This window comes from Aquarana catesbeiana, linkage group LG02 (assembly GCF_042186555.1).
Source record: "Aquarana catesbeiana isolate 2022-GZ linkage group LG02, ASM4218655v1, whole genome shotgun sequence".
NCBI classification, from domain to species: Eukaryota; Metazoa; Chordata; class Amphibia; order Anura; family Ranidae; genus Aquarana; species Aquarana catesbeiana.
The window spans coordinates 162,087,010-162,101,396 of record NC_133325.1 but is presented as its reverse complement, the minus strand read 5'-3'; the positions used below and the strand labels follow the sequence as shown (position 1 = coordinate 162,101,396).

Here is a 14,387-nt window from a genome sequence, read left to right as displayed (position 1 = left end):
AATGGTTTCCTGCATGTGAAAACGCATGGTGCCAAAGTAGTTTAAAACAAGTAAACGTTATTTACTTTCCTATCTGTTTATTAATGCTAGCTGTATATAACGGTTAAAAATAATCAATGTTGATTGGGAGAGTGACATTCCACTTTAAAGTCTTTGCAATTTTACATTGAAGAACATTATTCTGAAATTGACAAATTTTAGATGCAGTATTTCACAGATTGGTGAACCTCTGCCCATCTTTACTTCTGAGACTCTAAAGCCTCGTACACGTGGTATGATTGATGGCCAACCGAGCGTCTGATTTTTGTCAAAAGGGCGTGTGCCAGGATCTTGTCTTGCATACTAATGGTACACAATTGTCATGCCACAAACACGAACATAGCGACGTACTACAAGGATTTTCAGCTCTTGAACGCCACCCTTTGGGCCCCTTCTGCTAATTTCGTGTTTGGTGAGCATTGATTCCGAGCATGCGTGTTTGTACTTTCGACTTTTGTGTGACGGACTTGTGTACTGACCTTACGAAAATCTGACGTCAAACCGGTGTTCGCCGAAATTTTACTAGCCTGTCATCCAACATTTGTTGCCCGAAAGTTGGACAACAATTGTACAACAGTCTGTCAACAGACAATCCCCTGCCAACAATCGTACCGTGTGTACAAGGCTTTAGATGCTATTTTAATACCCAATCATGTTACTGACCTGTTGCCAGTGGACCTAATTAGTTGAAAAATCTTCTTCTAGCTCTTCCTTGTTAGTACCACTTACTTTGCCAGTTTTTTGTTGCCCTGGCCCAACTTGTTTGAGACATGTTGCTGCCATCAATTTTAAAATTACCTTATTTTTTTCTTAAAATGGTACATTTTCTCAGTTTAAACATTTGATGTTTTCTATTGTGAGTAAAAAAATTAGTTTATAAGATTTGCGAATCATTGTATTCTGTTTTTATGTCGATTTTACACAGCGTCCAAACTTTTTTGGAATTGGGGTTGTATTTATGGCTATTTATGAAAAAAAAAATGTTATAAAGTTAGCAAATAGTCCTACCTTGTAGGTTAGTTAAAGGCAATTTGAAGAGTCCTCCAGCAGGGGGCGCAGCTGCTAATCCAGGAAGTGTGGCTAGTGTAGCAGTGGGAAAATTCCATACAGCCAGGCCCTGTTGGCCAGCCACTTGTCCAGGAATACTGATGGGGATAAGAACAGGTTGAGTAACTGCTCCTGTTGGAGTCATGACTCCTGTGACAAGTGTAGCTAGATTTTCCTGAGTCAAGACCTGCAAAAGAAAACTATATGTTGTACTGCTACATTTACTTTACAAACACAGACTATCTAGTTCAGTGAAAGAATAATACTTTAAACTCTTGCGAACGGGCCACCATACATTTATGGCTGGTCTGCTCACATATTGTTCCAGGACATACTGGTACATCCTCTGACAATGGAGCTTGCACAGTCCTGTGATTGGGTTGTTACTAGACACAGCAGATCACAGGCAAAAGGCACAAAGCCAATGGAAGAGACTGCACTATGTAACTGCTGTGACCAATCACAGCATCACAGAATGTAAACACAGCTAGCAGCCGTATGTCACATACTGGCCAGTGATTAGGAAGCAGTTTGTTCTCACGCACTGATCGATGTGCAAGGAAAGAGAGCCTCCTGACCACCAGCCAGCGCCAATGCAATACAGTTGAGTGCCAATAGTAATAAAATCCACCCCTTTCTGTAATTCACCACTCTCTTGTATATGTCAGCATCATCTTGTCTCCGATGGGATCTTTATAGTAACCCCTTACCTACCTTATCTGGCACATCTGTACATTAATCCCTTTATCTCCCACCTCCCATTGTATGCAACCTGTGCATTAATCCCTTCACCTCCAGATCCCACTGTGTATAACTTATAGATTTAATGTACCTAGTGCACCATTACCAAGTATCATGTTTTTACTGGCATGGTTTTTTATTTCCAACAAAATTGTTGCAAAAAATCAGATCACATTGGGGTGTCTTCATTCCAAACAATGGTTACTTTGGGGGATTTCATACTATGCTGACAATTTTATTTGCTATGTTTTGAAACATAAAATAGGGTAAATTGTTTTTTTTTTTTCATAAAAATAAAGAAAACCAGTGGTTGTCAACATTTTCTCTGCCAGAGACATTTTTGCCTTTTTTGCATGCTAAAAATCATTTTCAGGCCGAGGATTAGTTAAAACCCCCAAAGAGTATATATTTTCTGAAAAAAGAGACCTTGCAGAAAAAAATGTTGGTAGTTCCAATTTTTTATGTCAGATAATATTAACGCAAATGTACATTATTAGTAAAAAAAATAAACGGTAATTTAAGTGCAAACAGATGCAATATATTTTTTGGTAAATAAAAAAGATTAGGCTGCGGGGAGTAGATAGATAACCAACATGTCAAGTTGTGTGCACCTGTGAAATGATGAGCTTCGGTACCCAAAAATTTCAATAGGTGATACTTCAGGTCATCAGTTAACTGTGAATAATGGGTCTGGAATTATTGCACTCATGCCATATGTAACATGTGTAGCACATTAAATGTTTTAGTACTTAGGTGCAGCCTGTCATGTGTGTTTTTTGGCACAGCGGCCAGGGAAAATAACAGCAGAAACCAAAAGCGACAAAATCTTCATCACTTCTGGGTTCTTAGTAGCTAGAGGATCGAATGGACATTTCCTGGTCTCCCTCCCTGGCGACGCCTACCATGTGGGTCCTGGACCCGCAGTTGGGATAACGGAGTCAAGGAAACCTGGTGGTTGCGATTGCACAAAACAATGATGAATGCACTGGGGGTCCATTCAACAGCCAGATTGTCAGATTTACATGCACGTGTGTTTGCCACCACCCACTGCCACCAAAATAAGACACATCAGTGGCAGCAAAAGGGTTAAATACCATTAAAAAAAACTATATGTGTTTAAAAGTGAATTAAAATGTATTTGGGTACAGTGTTGCCTAAACATGTGATGGTCAGTCAAAGTACAGCTCTGAAAATGGAAACAATGGCCTGGTAATAAACAGCGTGAAACATGCTGGTACTGAGGTGGATAACTATTACAGTTATTTGTTCACAATGTTTAGGATGCCTTTTGTGCATCCTGTATTTTGTTTACAAAAAAAAACAAAAAAAACAACAAAAAAAAACCTTAGCCCCCCACCATCCTTATCAAATATATATCTGCTGTTACAGACCCCAGATGCATGTTTAGTTTACCCTGTGCTAAACGTCAAGGTGTTCTCCTTGAATAAGGTACTTTTCTCATTGAATAATGGGGATGGGTGGAGCTGACATCATCATATGTTATGAGACACCAGACTTTGTACAGGATGGTAAGATAAAAAAAAATAGAAATTTTTACTTTCCTGTAAATTCCTTATCTTGGATTACAGTACAAGACTTGTATTCATAGACCTTGGGTTATTAGCTGCTGCCTACAGGTGATTGGATGCTTGAAAAAACTTTTCCTAGGGCCACCCCTACAGCATACTCATATAACCCCGCCCGACTTACCCATATAACCCTTCCACTCCTACAGAGTACACTTGTTCACCCCCAATAAACTTCTGGTACCTCCTTGATGATTTATGTAGGCAACTGCTGTGGCACTGTTCAACTGTCCACTGGCTGGGTGACCTTTTAGAAGGAAGGTCCAGTGTTGTAGACGCAATCCGATGGCTTCAGAATGTTAATGGGGAGTTTCGACTCCTGTGGGGACCATGTCCCCTGGACAGTCAAGAAGATGTTAACTCTAACCCAACCTCTAAGGCTTACCTCTATCATTACGATGCTCTAAGTCCTGTGAAGGAATGAATTTCCCAACTCCAGGACAGGGTTGGAGATTCACCATGCCAGGGAGAGCTTTGTATGGCTGGACAGAATCATTGGGTGATCCAAGGATTGGATTTGCTTGTTCAACATCTTGAGGATGGGTCTGGAGTGAAAATGGGCAAAGGAAACATGCCTCGAATGAGGCCACCATAAGGCCTAGAACCCTCAAGCAGAAGTGAATTGAGTTTTTTTTAAGGTGTGATTAAGTCACAGAGAGGAAGGACCTGTGTCCTGTACTGTAGTCAAAGATAAGGAGTTTACAGGTCAACATTCTTACAATCCCAATTTCAAAAAAGTTGGGACGCTGTGTAAAATCTGCATAAAAACAGAATGCAATGATTTACAAATCTCACAAAGTCATATTTTATTCACAACAGAAAACATATCACATGTTTAAACTGAGAAAATGTATCATTTTAAGAAAAACATTTTTTTGAAATTGATGGCAGCAACAAGTCTCAAAAAAGTTGTGACAGGGCTACCAAAAGCTGGCAAAGTAAGTGGTACTAAAAGGGAAGAGCTGGAAGAACATTCTACAACTAATTAGGTTAAGTGACAAAGGTTTAGAACATGATTGGATATAAAAGGAGCATCTTAGAGAGTCCGAGTTTCTCAGAAGTAAAGATGGGCAGAGATTGACGAATCTGTTAAAAACTGCATCTAAAAATTTCAGAATAATGTTTCTCAATGTAAAATTGTGAAGACTTTAAATATAACATCATCTACAGTACATAATATCATTAACCACTTGCCGACCAGCCGCCGCAGTTTCACTGCAGCAGAATGACGCAGCTGGGCGAAACGACGTTACTTTACATCGCTTCGCCTTTTGGCCACTAGGGGTACGCGAGCGCCAGGCTCCCGCGATCGCTCGTGACACATTGAGAACCGGGATTCGTGTGTGTAAACACACAGATCCCGGTTCTTTCAGGGGAGTAGAGACAGATTGTGTGTTCACACTATGTATGAAGACCGATCTCTCTCTCCTCCTAGACAGTCCCATCCCCCCTACAGTTAAAACACAGTGAGGGAACACAGATAACCCCTTGATCGCCCCCTAGTGTTAACCCCTTCCCTGCCAGTGACATTTATACAGTAATCAGTGTATTTATAGCACTGATCACTGTATGATTGTCAATGGTCCCAAAAACATGTCAAAAGTGTCCGATATGTCCTGCGCAATATAGCAGTCCTGATAAAAAGGACACTAGTAAAAAAATAATAATAATAAAAATGCCATAAATCTATCCCCTATTTTGTGGACACTATAACTTTTGCGCAAACCAATCAATATACGCTTATTGCAATTTTTTTTTTTACCAAAAATATGTAGAAGAATACATATCGGCATGTAGAAGAATACATATCGGCCTAAACTGAGGAGAAAAAAATGTTTTTGATAAAAAATGTGGATATTTATTATAGCAAAAAGTAAAAGATATAGGGGTTTATTTACTAAAGCTAGAGAGGCCAAAAGTAGTCACAATTCTGCAGAGAAACCAATCAGCTTCTAACCTCAGCTTGTTTAATTAAGCTTTAGCAATAAAATCTGGAAGCTGATTGGTTTCTCTGCAAAATTGTGACTAATTTTGCCCTCTCTAGCTTTAGTAAATAAACCCCATTGTGTTTTTTTCAAAATTGTCGCTCTTCTTTTGTTTATAGAGCAAAAAATAAAAACCGCAGAGGCGATCAAATACCACGAAAAGAAAGCTCTATTTGTGAGAAAAAAGTACATAAATTTTGTTTAGGTACAGCGTCGCATGACTGTGCAACTGTCAGTTAAAGCGACGCAGTGCCTTATCACAAAAAATGGCTTATGCCGCGTACACACGATCGGACTTTACGGCAGACTTTGTCCGGCGTACTTTTCAACGGACTTTCCGAATGAATGGACTTGCCTACACACAATCAACCAAAGTCCGATGGATTCGTGATGACGTACGACCGGACTAAAATAAGGAAGTTCATAGCCAGTAGCCAATAGCTGCCCTAGTGTCGGTTTTTGTCCGTCGGACTAGCATACAGACGAGCGGACTTTTCGACCGGACTCGAGTCCGTCGGACAGATTTGAAACATGTTTCAAATCTAAGTCCGTCAAACTTTTGTCAAAACAAAGTCCGCTGGAGCCCACACACAATCGAATTGTCCTACGAAATCCAGTACGCCGGACCAAGTATGCCGTAAAGTCCGATCGTGTGTACGCGGCATAAGTCATTGAGCAGCCAAATCTCTCGGGGGTGAAGTGGTTAAAAGATTCAGAGAATCTGGAGGCAGCTCTGTGCACAAGGGATAAAGCCGAAGCGTAATATTGGATGCCCGTTATCTTAAGGCTTTCAGACGGCACTGCATTAAAAACAAGCATGATTCTGCGATAGACATCACTGCATGGGCTCAGGAATACTTCCAAAAATCACTGTGAACAGATATCCGTGCCATCCAAAAATGCAAGGTAAAGCTATATGATGCAAAGAAGAAGCCATATCTGAACATGATCCAGAAGCGCTGCAGTCTTCCCTGGGCCAAAGCTCATTTAAAATGGTTTGTGGCCAGATTAATCGAAATTTGGCAATTATGGCCACTATCCCGTGCATTAGTGCATATGGAATGGGCAGTGTGCACATCTGGAAAGGCACCATCAATGCTGAAAGATATATCCAGGTTTTAGGACAGCATATGCTCCCATCTAGACAATGTCTTTTTCAGGGAGGTCCTTGCATATTTCAGTAGAACAATAGCTGATATGTAGCTTCCCAGCTTTTTTGAAAAGGATAGTTATTTGAGATTTGTCAAAATAGATGGAGGATATGCCTGTCTATGGCCACTTTTATTTCACCTCTTTATGGATGTCCAACATAGGGTACAGAACAAAATGCAAGCCTTTGTAGTGTGATACACAGGAGGGAAGTTTTACTCTTCTCTCCTGTACTGCAGGGGTGAAATTGAGCTCAGCCCACAAGGGGTAACGTCATAGTAACTAAGTTTAGTGCCTGAGGGGTTAGAGAGTGCTGTTTAATATATGACGAGAGAACGCTTCTGAAGAAAGACTTTCTGCTGTGCAGATTAAGGTGAAAAGTCAGAAATTATGGGACTGACTTCAAGAAGTGCAGAGAGCAAAACACTTTAAGTATTAAATTGGTTCTAAAGGCAGAACGTTTTTTATCGTAATGCATTTTATGCATTACGATAAAAAACCTTCTGTGTGCAGCAGCCCCCCAATACTTACCTGAGCCCCAACTCCATCCAACGATGTTGCACGAGAGACTTGGCTGTCCCTCTCACTCCTTATTGGCTGAGACAGCAGCGAAGCATCATTGACTCCCGCTGCTGTCAATCAAAGTCAGTGAGCCAATGAGGAGAGAGAAGGGGCGGGGCCGGGTCACGGCCCCGTGTTTGAATGGACACAGGGAGCTACGGCTCGGCTGCCCCCATAGAAAGCTGCTTGCTGTGGGGGCACTCAACAGGAGGGAGTGGCCAGGAACACCAAAGAGGTACCCAAGAAGGAGGAGGATCTGGGCTGCTCTGTGCAAAACCATTACACAGAGCCAGTAAGTATAACATGTTTGTTATTTTTAACAAAAAAAAAAGAGACTTTAGTATCACTTTAACTTCTCCATAATGGGCGGCCTATTAAAGCAGTTGTATAGCCATTCTGATGACTTTTCTTTAAATGGACAATTGCAGGTTTTAAAATGAGTTGCGCTGTATCAATTTCTCCTTCCCTGCTTGCATGTATTCTGTATATTTCTGGCTAATAACGTCACCCGTGCATGCGCCCTATATGTCCTATTTTTCCGGCAAGCAGAGACCCTGCCGGAAAAATACAGGGTCTATGCCAGGGCTGCGTCATTTCCTAGTGTCAACGTCAGCCCTGACATCACGCGATACTTCCTTATACTTACTGCGCATTGAGAAGAGGATTCGCTGGACTTCGCTTCCGTAGTAACCGGAAATGAAGAAGAGGCTTGGATAGCGCTATTACTGCACATGTGCGGGATTAGGGAGACGAATAGCTACTGCGTGTGGAAGTAAATTAGAAGACAGACACGGAAGACCACAGTTACTATGGCGCTGGCTAATATCAAGGATGAATGTTTGGAATATAAAGGAAAAATTACAGTAAGAACAATTTTTGGGCATACCCTTAGTGTCCATTTTATTGTAAATTGATACATTTTAATGTTGTTTAAATGGTGTATCTTTTAGAGCGTTTACTACCGCTTTAACACATTGTGTAAATCTGACAAGTAGACTGCCACCTGTCAGATGTAGAGGTTTCACCCCCCCCCGGTAACCTGGGACTGACATAGCGGGTGGTGCCCGGTACAGGGGTGGGACACATGTCCGCTCTCCTCCCCTCCCTGTTACTGACCTGGAAAGTGACATGGGTCTGCCTGTCAGTGTCCCCGGATAGCATGGCCATGAAAAAATGTATTGCAATACAATCATCATTGCTTTACTTTCGAGGGGGAGACATCCTGGATTTCTCAATAAAGAGAACCTGTCACCAAAAAATCATCACATAGGGTTTCTCCTATGTGATGGAAAAAAAGGTACATACATAGTTACATAGTTAGTCAGGTTGAAAAATAGACACAAGTCCATCCAGTTCAACCAATAAAAGAGAAAAAAAAATCATAAAATCCCAAATACACAATCCTATACCTACAGTTCTCCTGCCCCTCCCTCCCTGCCTGTTTGCTACATCTGTGAAGCCTACAGCCACACTGAAAGAGAAACTGCTGACTGAACATGTGAGGTCCCCGGGACCATCCAAGTGAGTGAGCACTGACCAAACCCTGTCCACCCTCTCTCTCCCTGCCCCCTTTTCTCTCCATCTGCCCCCTCTCCCTCTGTCCCCCTTTCTCTCTTTCCCTCTCCCCCTGCCCCTCTCTCTCTTTCCTTCTCCCTGCCCCCCTCTCTCTCTCCCTGCCCCCTCTCTCTCTTCCCCCTCTCTTTCTCTCTCTGCCCCCTTCTTTATCCCCCCCTCTCTCCTCTTGCCCCCCTTCTTTCCCTCTCCCTCTTCCCCCTCTCTCTTGCATGTGATTCTTTGCAGTGCGATTTGAGGCAATTTTATTTTGTATTGACGCAAATCACACTGCAAATTATCGGTACTCAGTATCGGCAAGTACTTGACCGAAAGTATCGATAACAGTACCAGTAAGACCCTAGTGCTGGAGGTGCCAGAACTGCGTTCCTGCTGAAGAAAAGCCCTGGCTTTTATTGCAAGAAAAGTAAATTAGCATCACCACAAGTTTGAATGAAATATTTTAAATATTTCTAAGATGGTACACTACATGCTCATTATAACCCCTTACTCCCCTAAGCATCAGTTCAAAGCCTCACCTGTGGTGCAGCCTGTAAAGCAAATGATGTAAGAGTGGGCTGTGGTTGGCTTGAGGCAGCAGTGAAGAGAGCTGGGAAAGAAGGTGAAACTAATCCGGCTGAAGACTTTACTAAACACATCAAACAGGGAGGCAGAAAAAAAACACAAAACATTCAATTAAATGTGATAAAAAAATTACAGAACACAGTATTCAGTAGTCAGCAAGTATTTAACATACTAGGAAAAATTTGTTCCTACTGAGAACAGGTAAAACGCTCCCAAACAGCTAGGTGCTTGCTGTAGTTTTTTTTTTTTAAAGAAGTATTTGTTTCGGCACTCTTTCAATCTGTCCAGCCGTAAATATGAGCATTTGGTGGTTATAAATGAAGAAACAGCGTCTAGGCTAAACTCTTGTATGGTATCATTATTTTAGGTTAAAGCTGAACTTGAAAAGCTTTTCAATAAATAATCATTAAAGCTGAACTATAGCCCTACCTTCAGCCCTGCACGATTGTAATGGCTCTGCTCCTGTACTGAAATCCCTCTGACCAAATTGCACCTTGTGAGCTTCTCACGATGTGCACTGGAATCTGCCACAGGTCAAAAGGTTTTTTGGTAGGACATCCAGAATCATCTAGCTTTTTCCTCCCCAGCCTTATTATCCATGGCACCCACTTTTATTATATGAATTTTAGGGGTTTTTTTTCAATTGTGATTGCACAATTTCACATGTGGGCACTAACTAGGGTGGACTGACATCCACCCATAAAGCATTTTGATATTTGCATAAATCTTTTCAAAAGCTAGCCTACTACTGGTATCAGGGCAAAGAGGAATACTGAGGAAGGGTGCTGTGATGTTTTCAGGATGCATTTGTATGGCACCCTGCTGGACCCCCCCACCAGCCATGATCTACATAGAGGGGAACATTACTGTGATGACAGTACTGGGTCTAAAATAAAATATGTAATGAAAATGTTAATGGTTTTATTTAAAAATTTTAATTAGCATGTTGATGAAGATGGGAGGGAAAAACAAGGGAAGGAAAATATAAGTAGATTAACTGCTTCCCCTAATAAAAAGTCAACAGCTACAATATTTGTAGCTGCTGACTATTCATTTTTTTCCCGGCTGAACAACCTCTTAAACAAGGAGATAAAGATGCACAGTAGTGTTGTTACCCAGTCTTAAATGAATGCATACAGCAGTTTAAGAAAAGAGACAAACTAATTAAAGCCTAACTCTACCTTACAATATTTAAGTAGATACAGCAACAACTTTTTTTTTTCATTTGAAAAAAAGTCACATGAATAAAAGCTGACCATTGTAAGCACCCCCTGGCATATTATATGTTTGTCCCAACCAGATTTTTCCTATTTTTGCGGGACTGCTTGTTCTGTAAAAGAAAGTGGAAAAATAAAGACTGATAGGATCAATGCGTAATACATCTATGTTACAGGGGACACTTAGAAAAATAAAAACTGCTGTGTTAATGCTATTTACAGATTATATCATCATAGTTAATCTGTAAATGTATTGTCCAACTGTAGTAAAGAAAAATCAGGTCGCCAACCTGGTCCTATTGTCTAGCAGGGCTGTGTAAATTACAGGATTGGCTGAACAGATATGCAAATCTTTTGACGGGCAAAATATTATCTAGTAATTTGAGATTTTGTTTTAACTACGGTATCTTTTTGGCTGAAAAGTATGAAAAAGTGAAATCAGCAACTGCTGAGATTACAAACTTTTCAACGTTTGCTGAAGAGAAAACAAATGTATGCAGGATTACATACATTTTGACACAATTAAACACAAATATGTGTCAATATATGTGAAAATATTGATTCTAATTTACCATTCATTGAAAGTCACTACTAGGCATCTTATGCACTGTCCATAGTGCTGATCTTGTGTTTTCATAACATTAGCTTTGGACTGCTGTAGTCTTTCCTATTTTTTTACCCTAACAGTTTACAGCATATGACCACTATCCCTATGGCCAAGGGTCTCCAAACTTTCTAAACAAAGGGCCAGTTTATTGTCCTTCAAACTGTAGGAGGGCCTGACTGTGGCCAGCTGGAATGGAAATTTTTCCTGGCATCAGTGGGAGTAAACATCACCACATTTAGTATTAGCGGGAGGAATAGTGCCCGATCATTAGTATCATTGGGAGGAATACTGCTGCATTATTGCTTTCAATGGGAGAAATGGTGCCCTATTGTTGATGTCAGTTGGCAGAATAGTGTCTCCTATCAGTGGAAGAATAGTGCCCCCAAGGCCAAAAGGCAAGCAAAAGGCCACATTCAGCCCCCGGGCCGCAGTTTGGAGACCACTGCCTATGGCCAATGGGTCAGGAGGTCCCCATGCCATATTGATATTTGTATTCCTGGGAGTATCTGCGGACAGCGTAGCAGAAATGCCCTGCACAAATTCACACAACTTTCTACATTTACGAGTGGTTAAGACAAGAAAGTCAGAGCTGCAGTTAAGAACTAATCTTTACAGTCCAATGCTCTTATGTATTTGGCAAGATATACAACTAAACATACACACAGTAAAACCGATCACAGACATGAGCATTTTAAACTAATTTGAATAAGCCTGGTCTGTTCTATATAGTCTTCAGATTCTATGCTTCATAGATAAATATTCATAACCTAGAAGGCAGAAAACACAGGCATCTGGAATCACTCATGTAAGTGGAATATGTGCACAGAAAACAGCAGGAGACATTATTCTGCTATATTCTACATGATTTTATGTACATTGGACTGGCATGTTTTAGGCTGCATTTCAGATATGTTGTGTTCTTTAAAGACTCCATTTGGATCGACTCAAATAGGAAAATGCAGGACAGTGCACCACAAATGCAGCATAAAAAAACCTCCTAATGGTCTCCAAAGTATTTATGTAAACCATACCAATAACAAACACTGTTGGGAATTTACTAAAATTATTTTTTTCTTAATTGTGCATTTGCTGAGCTGGAAAATTAATGCCAATTTATTCAATGTGAATAAAAAGAATACATTTCTTGTATTTCACTGTATGTTCGCTGCATGCAGTTCATAGTGGTTTTTTTTTTTAATCAAGCATGTTGCAATATTGCTGTGCTAACTTGAATTTTCCTACCCATGCTAAGGAAAGGGAAGACACAGTACACATGTACTGTATATTAAAATAACATTCTTTTAATTACCGGACTGGAAAACAAAAAAATATATACCCATCAAATTAGCTTGCATTAAAATAAAAAATGTATTATGTACGTATAAGCACATCAGTTAAAAGTATGAACAGGTGCTAATCCAACCCTGTGCTGATATAGTGCAAAGGTTAAAGTTCTGTAGACAAGCCGCTGTTCTGTTTTAGAAAGGGCAAGACTATATTTGCTGTTTGTATCAGAATGTAAACAAGCTGGGTTATTTCTACCCATTTGTTCAACAAAAACTTTGTACCTGTAGTCTCAGCACATGTATTATCTGTATGACATAAAACAGTCTCTCTTGGTGGATCATTAGTAGATGTGGGTTCAGAAACTGAAGGGTCCAAAGGCTTTCCATTCTCCTCAGCTTGCGCAGGTGCATCCACGCCTACTTCAAGCACCCTAATAGTCTCATGCCCAGACATGACAATCACCTGTAGACCGGTTTAGAAAGACAAATATATTAATAAACAACTAATGATGTAAAACATTCTCCTTATTATTCTTAAAGCTGAACCCCAAGCTAAATACACAGATGAAAAACATATATGGGAGCGGTTTTACCTGCCACAGGAAGATACATAATTATATAGTTGGAAAGGTTGAATAAAGACAACAGTCCATCCAGTTCAACCTGTGTTGGTGTGTAGTTGTTCTGAAATTTCCACAGCTATGCCACAAAGCACAGCTTGTCTGGCAATGAAAGAGATCCTACATTATTAGTTATTGCAGATAAGCAATGCTGGTCTCTCCCCAGCCTGTGATTGAACAGTGAAAGAAGAAGCAACACACTGATGAGTTTATCTCTCTGTCACACTGCTTTCTCTCTATAAGCATGGTTGCAACAACTGATTGGATCCTAGTGCTGCTTCTCCCTCTCCCAGTCTGAGCACCGCTGTAATAAGCTGCAATACCATCATTTTTTGTTTTTGGGTTTAGATACACCTTAAAGACTCTCTGCTGACAGACCACAGGCCCAACTAAAAAAACAAAACTAGGGACTGCCTGCTGCCCATGAGCCGCCTGAAAGGCCAACACCCAAAACTGACACTGGATGAGGTGGAACGCCCTGCCTAATAGGAAAACCTGTTAACACGACCAGAGGACAGACACGAATAATCAAACTGATCCCCAAAGGCAAGACAATAATGGTTACCAACCAGAGAAGATTGACTGAACATAGAAGGGAGCACTGGACCATGGACCGGGTGGGAGGTTGCTAAAACATTCCAAAGAGGCAGGCACACAAGTCTATTTAGGATTAAAGCCCTCAAAACCAAAAAAGGGGCTGAAGTAGAAATAAAAGAGATGGAAGAAGGTGAAGTGCCTTCGGAGAAATTGTCCCTCAACTATTGATGCTAATGAAAGGGAGATGGGTGGAACCCTGGTGAAAGCATGATACATTGGGGGAATGACATCCACTATGGCCCACAGCAACTGCTCTTTTTCCAGAACGTTATCTGAGTGTCCCACAATGAAGGTGCCATGAGAAGTTATTAGGGCAGACACTGGAGCCAAAAACAAAACATCTGGAGAGAGGGACAGAGGTAAGGGATTAACCTGCAAACTGAAGGAGGCACTCTCTACACCAGGATTTCTGATACACAAAGTACCCAAGGAGCTGCAGGAATCAGCAACCATCACTCCGCTTAGGAAAAGGGGGGTTCAACTTCATGCTGAAGATCTCTCTGAGAGGCTAGCAGGTTTCTTGCTTCCAAAGTTGTGGGCTGCTGGAGAACCAGGTTTAGAGGTTCTGGATGTGCCTACTCAAGTAGTAGGCGTAGGAGAGGGATGGGACTTAGTTGACCTTTCCCTTGACTTTTTCCTCCAGTATTATGCTTGATGATGATGTCAAGCTTAGGTCTGAAGAGACAATGTCCTTTGAAGACCAAGTGAGTCAGATTCTCCTTGGATATAACTTCAGCCTCTCACCACCTTAACCAGAGTACACTTTATAGAGAACAGGCCCATACAGGACACAGGTATGGCTCCTTCAAGAAAACC

At 41.0% G+C, this 14,387-nt stretch overlaps 1 protein-coding gene across 1 annotated transcript in view; it reads right to left on the bottom strand.

Moving 5' to 3' along the window:
• Positions 1-14,387, bottom strand: part of POU6F1 (POU class 6 homeobox 1) — a 209,991-nt gene that overhangs the window by 87,204 nt on the left and 108,400 nt on the right. The window contains exons 4-6 of the mRNA XM_073613711.1: positions 12,637-12,817; positions 9,199-9,308; positions 1,048-1,273 (exon numbers count right to left, since the gene is read on the bottom strand). Coding sequence (XP_073469812.1) covers positions 1,048-1,273; positions 9,199-9,308; positions 12,637-12,817 — 517 coding nt within the window. The remainder of the gene's footprint in view (positions 1-1,047; positions 1,274-9,198; positions 9,309-12,636; positions 12,818-14,387) is intronic.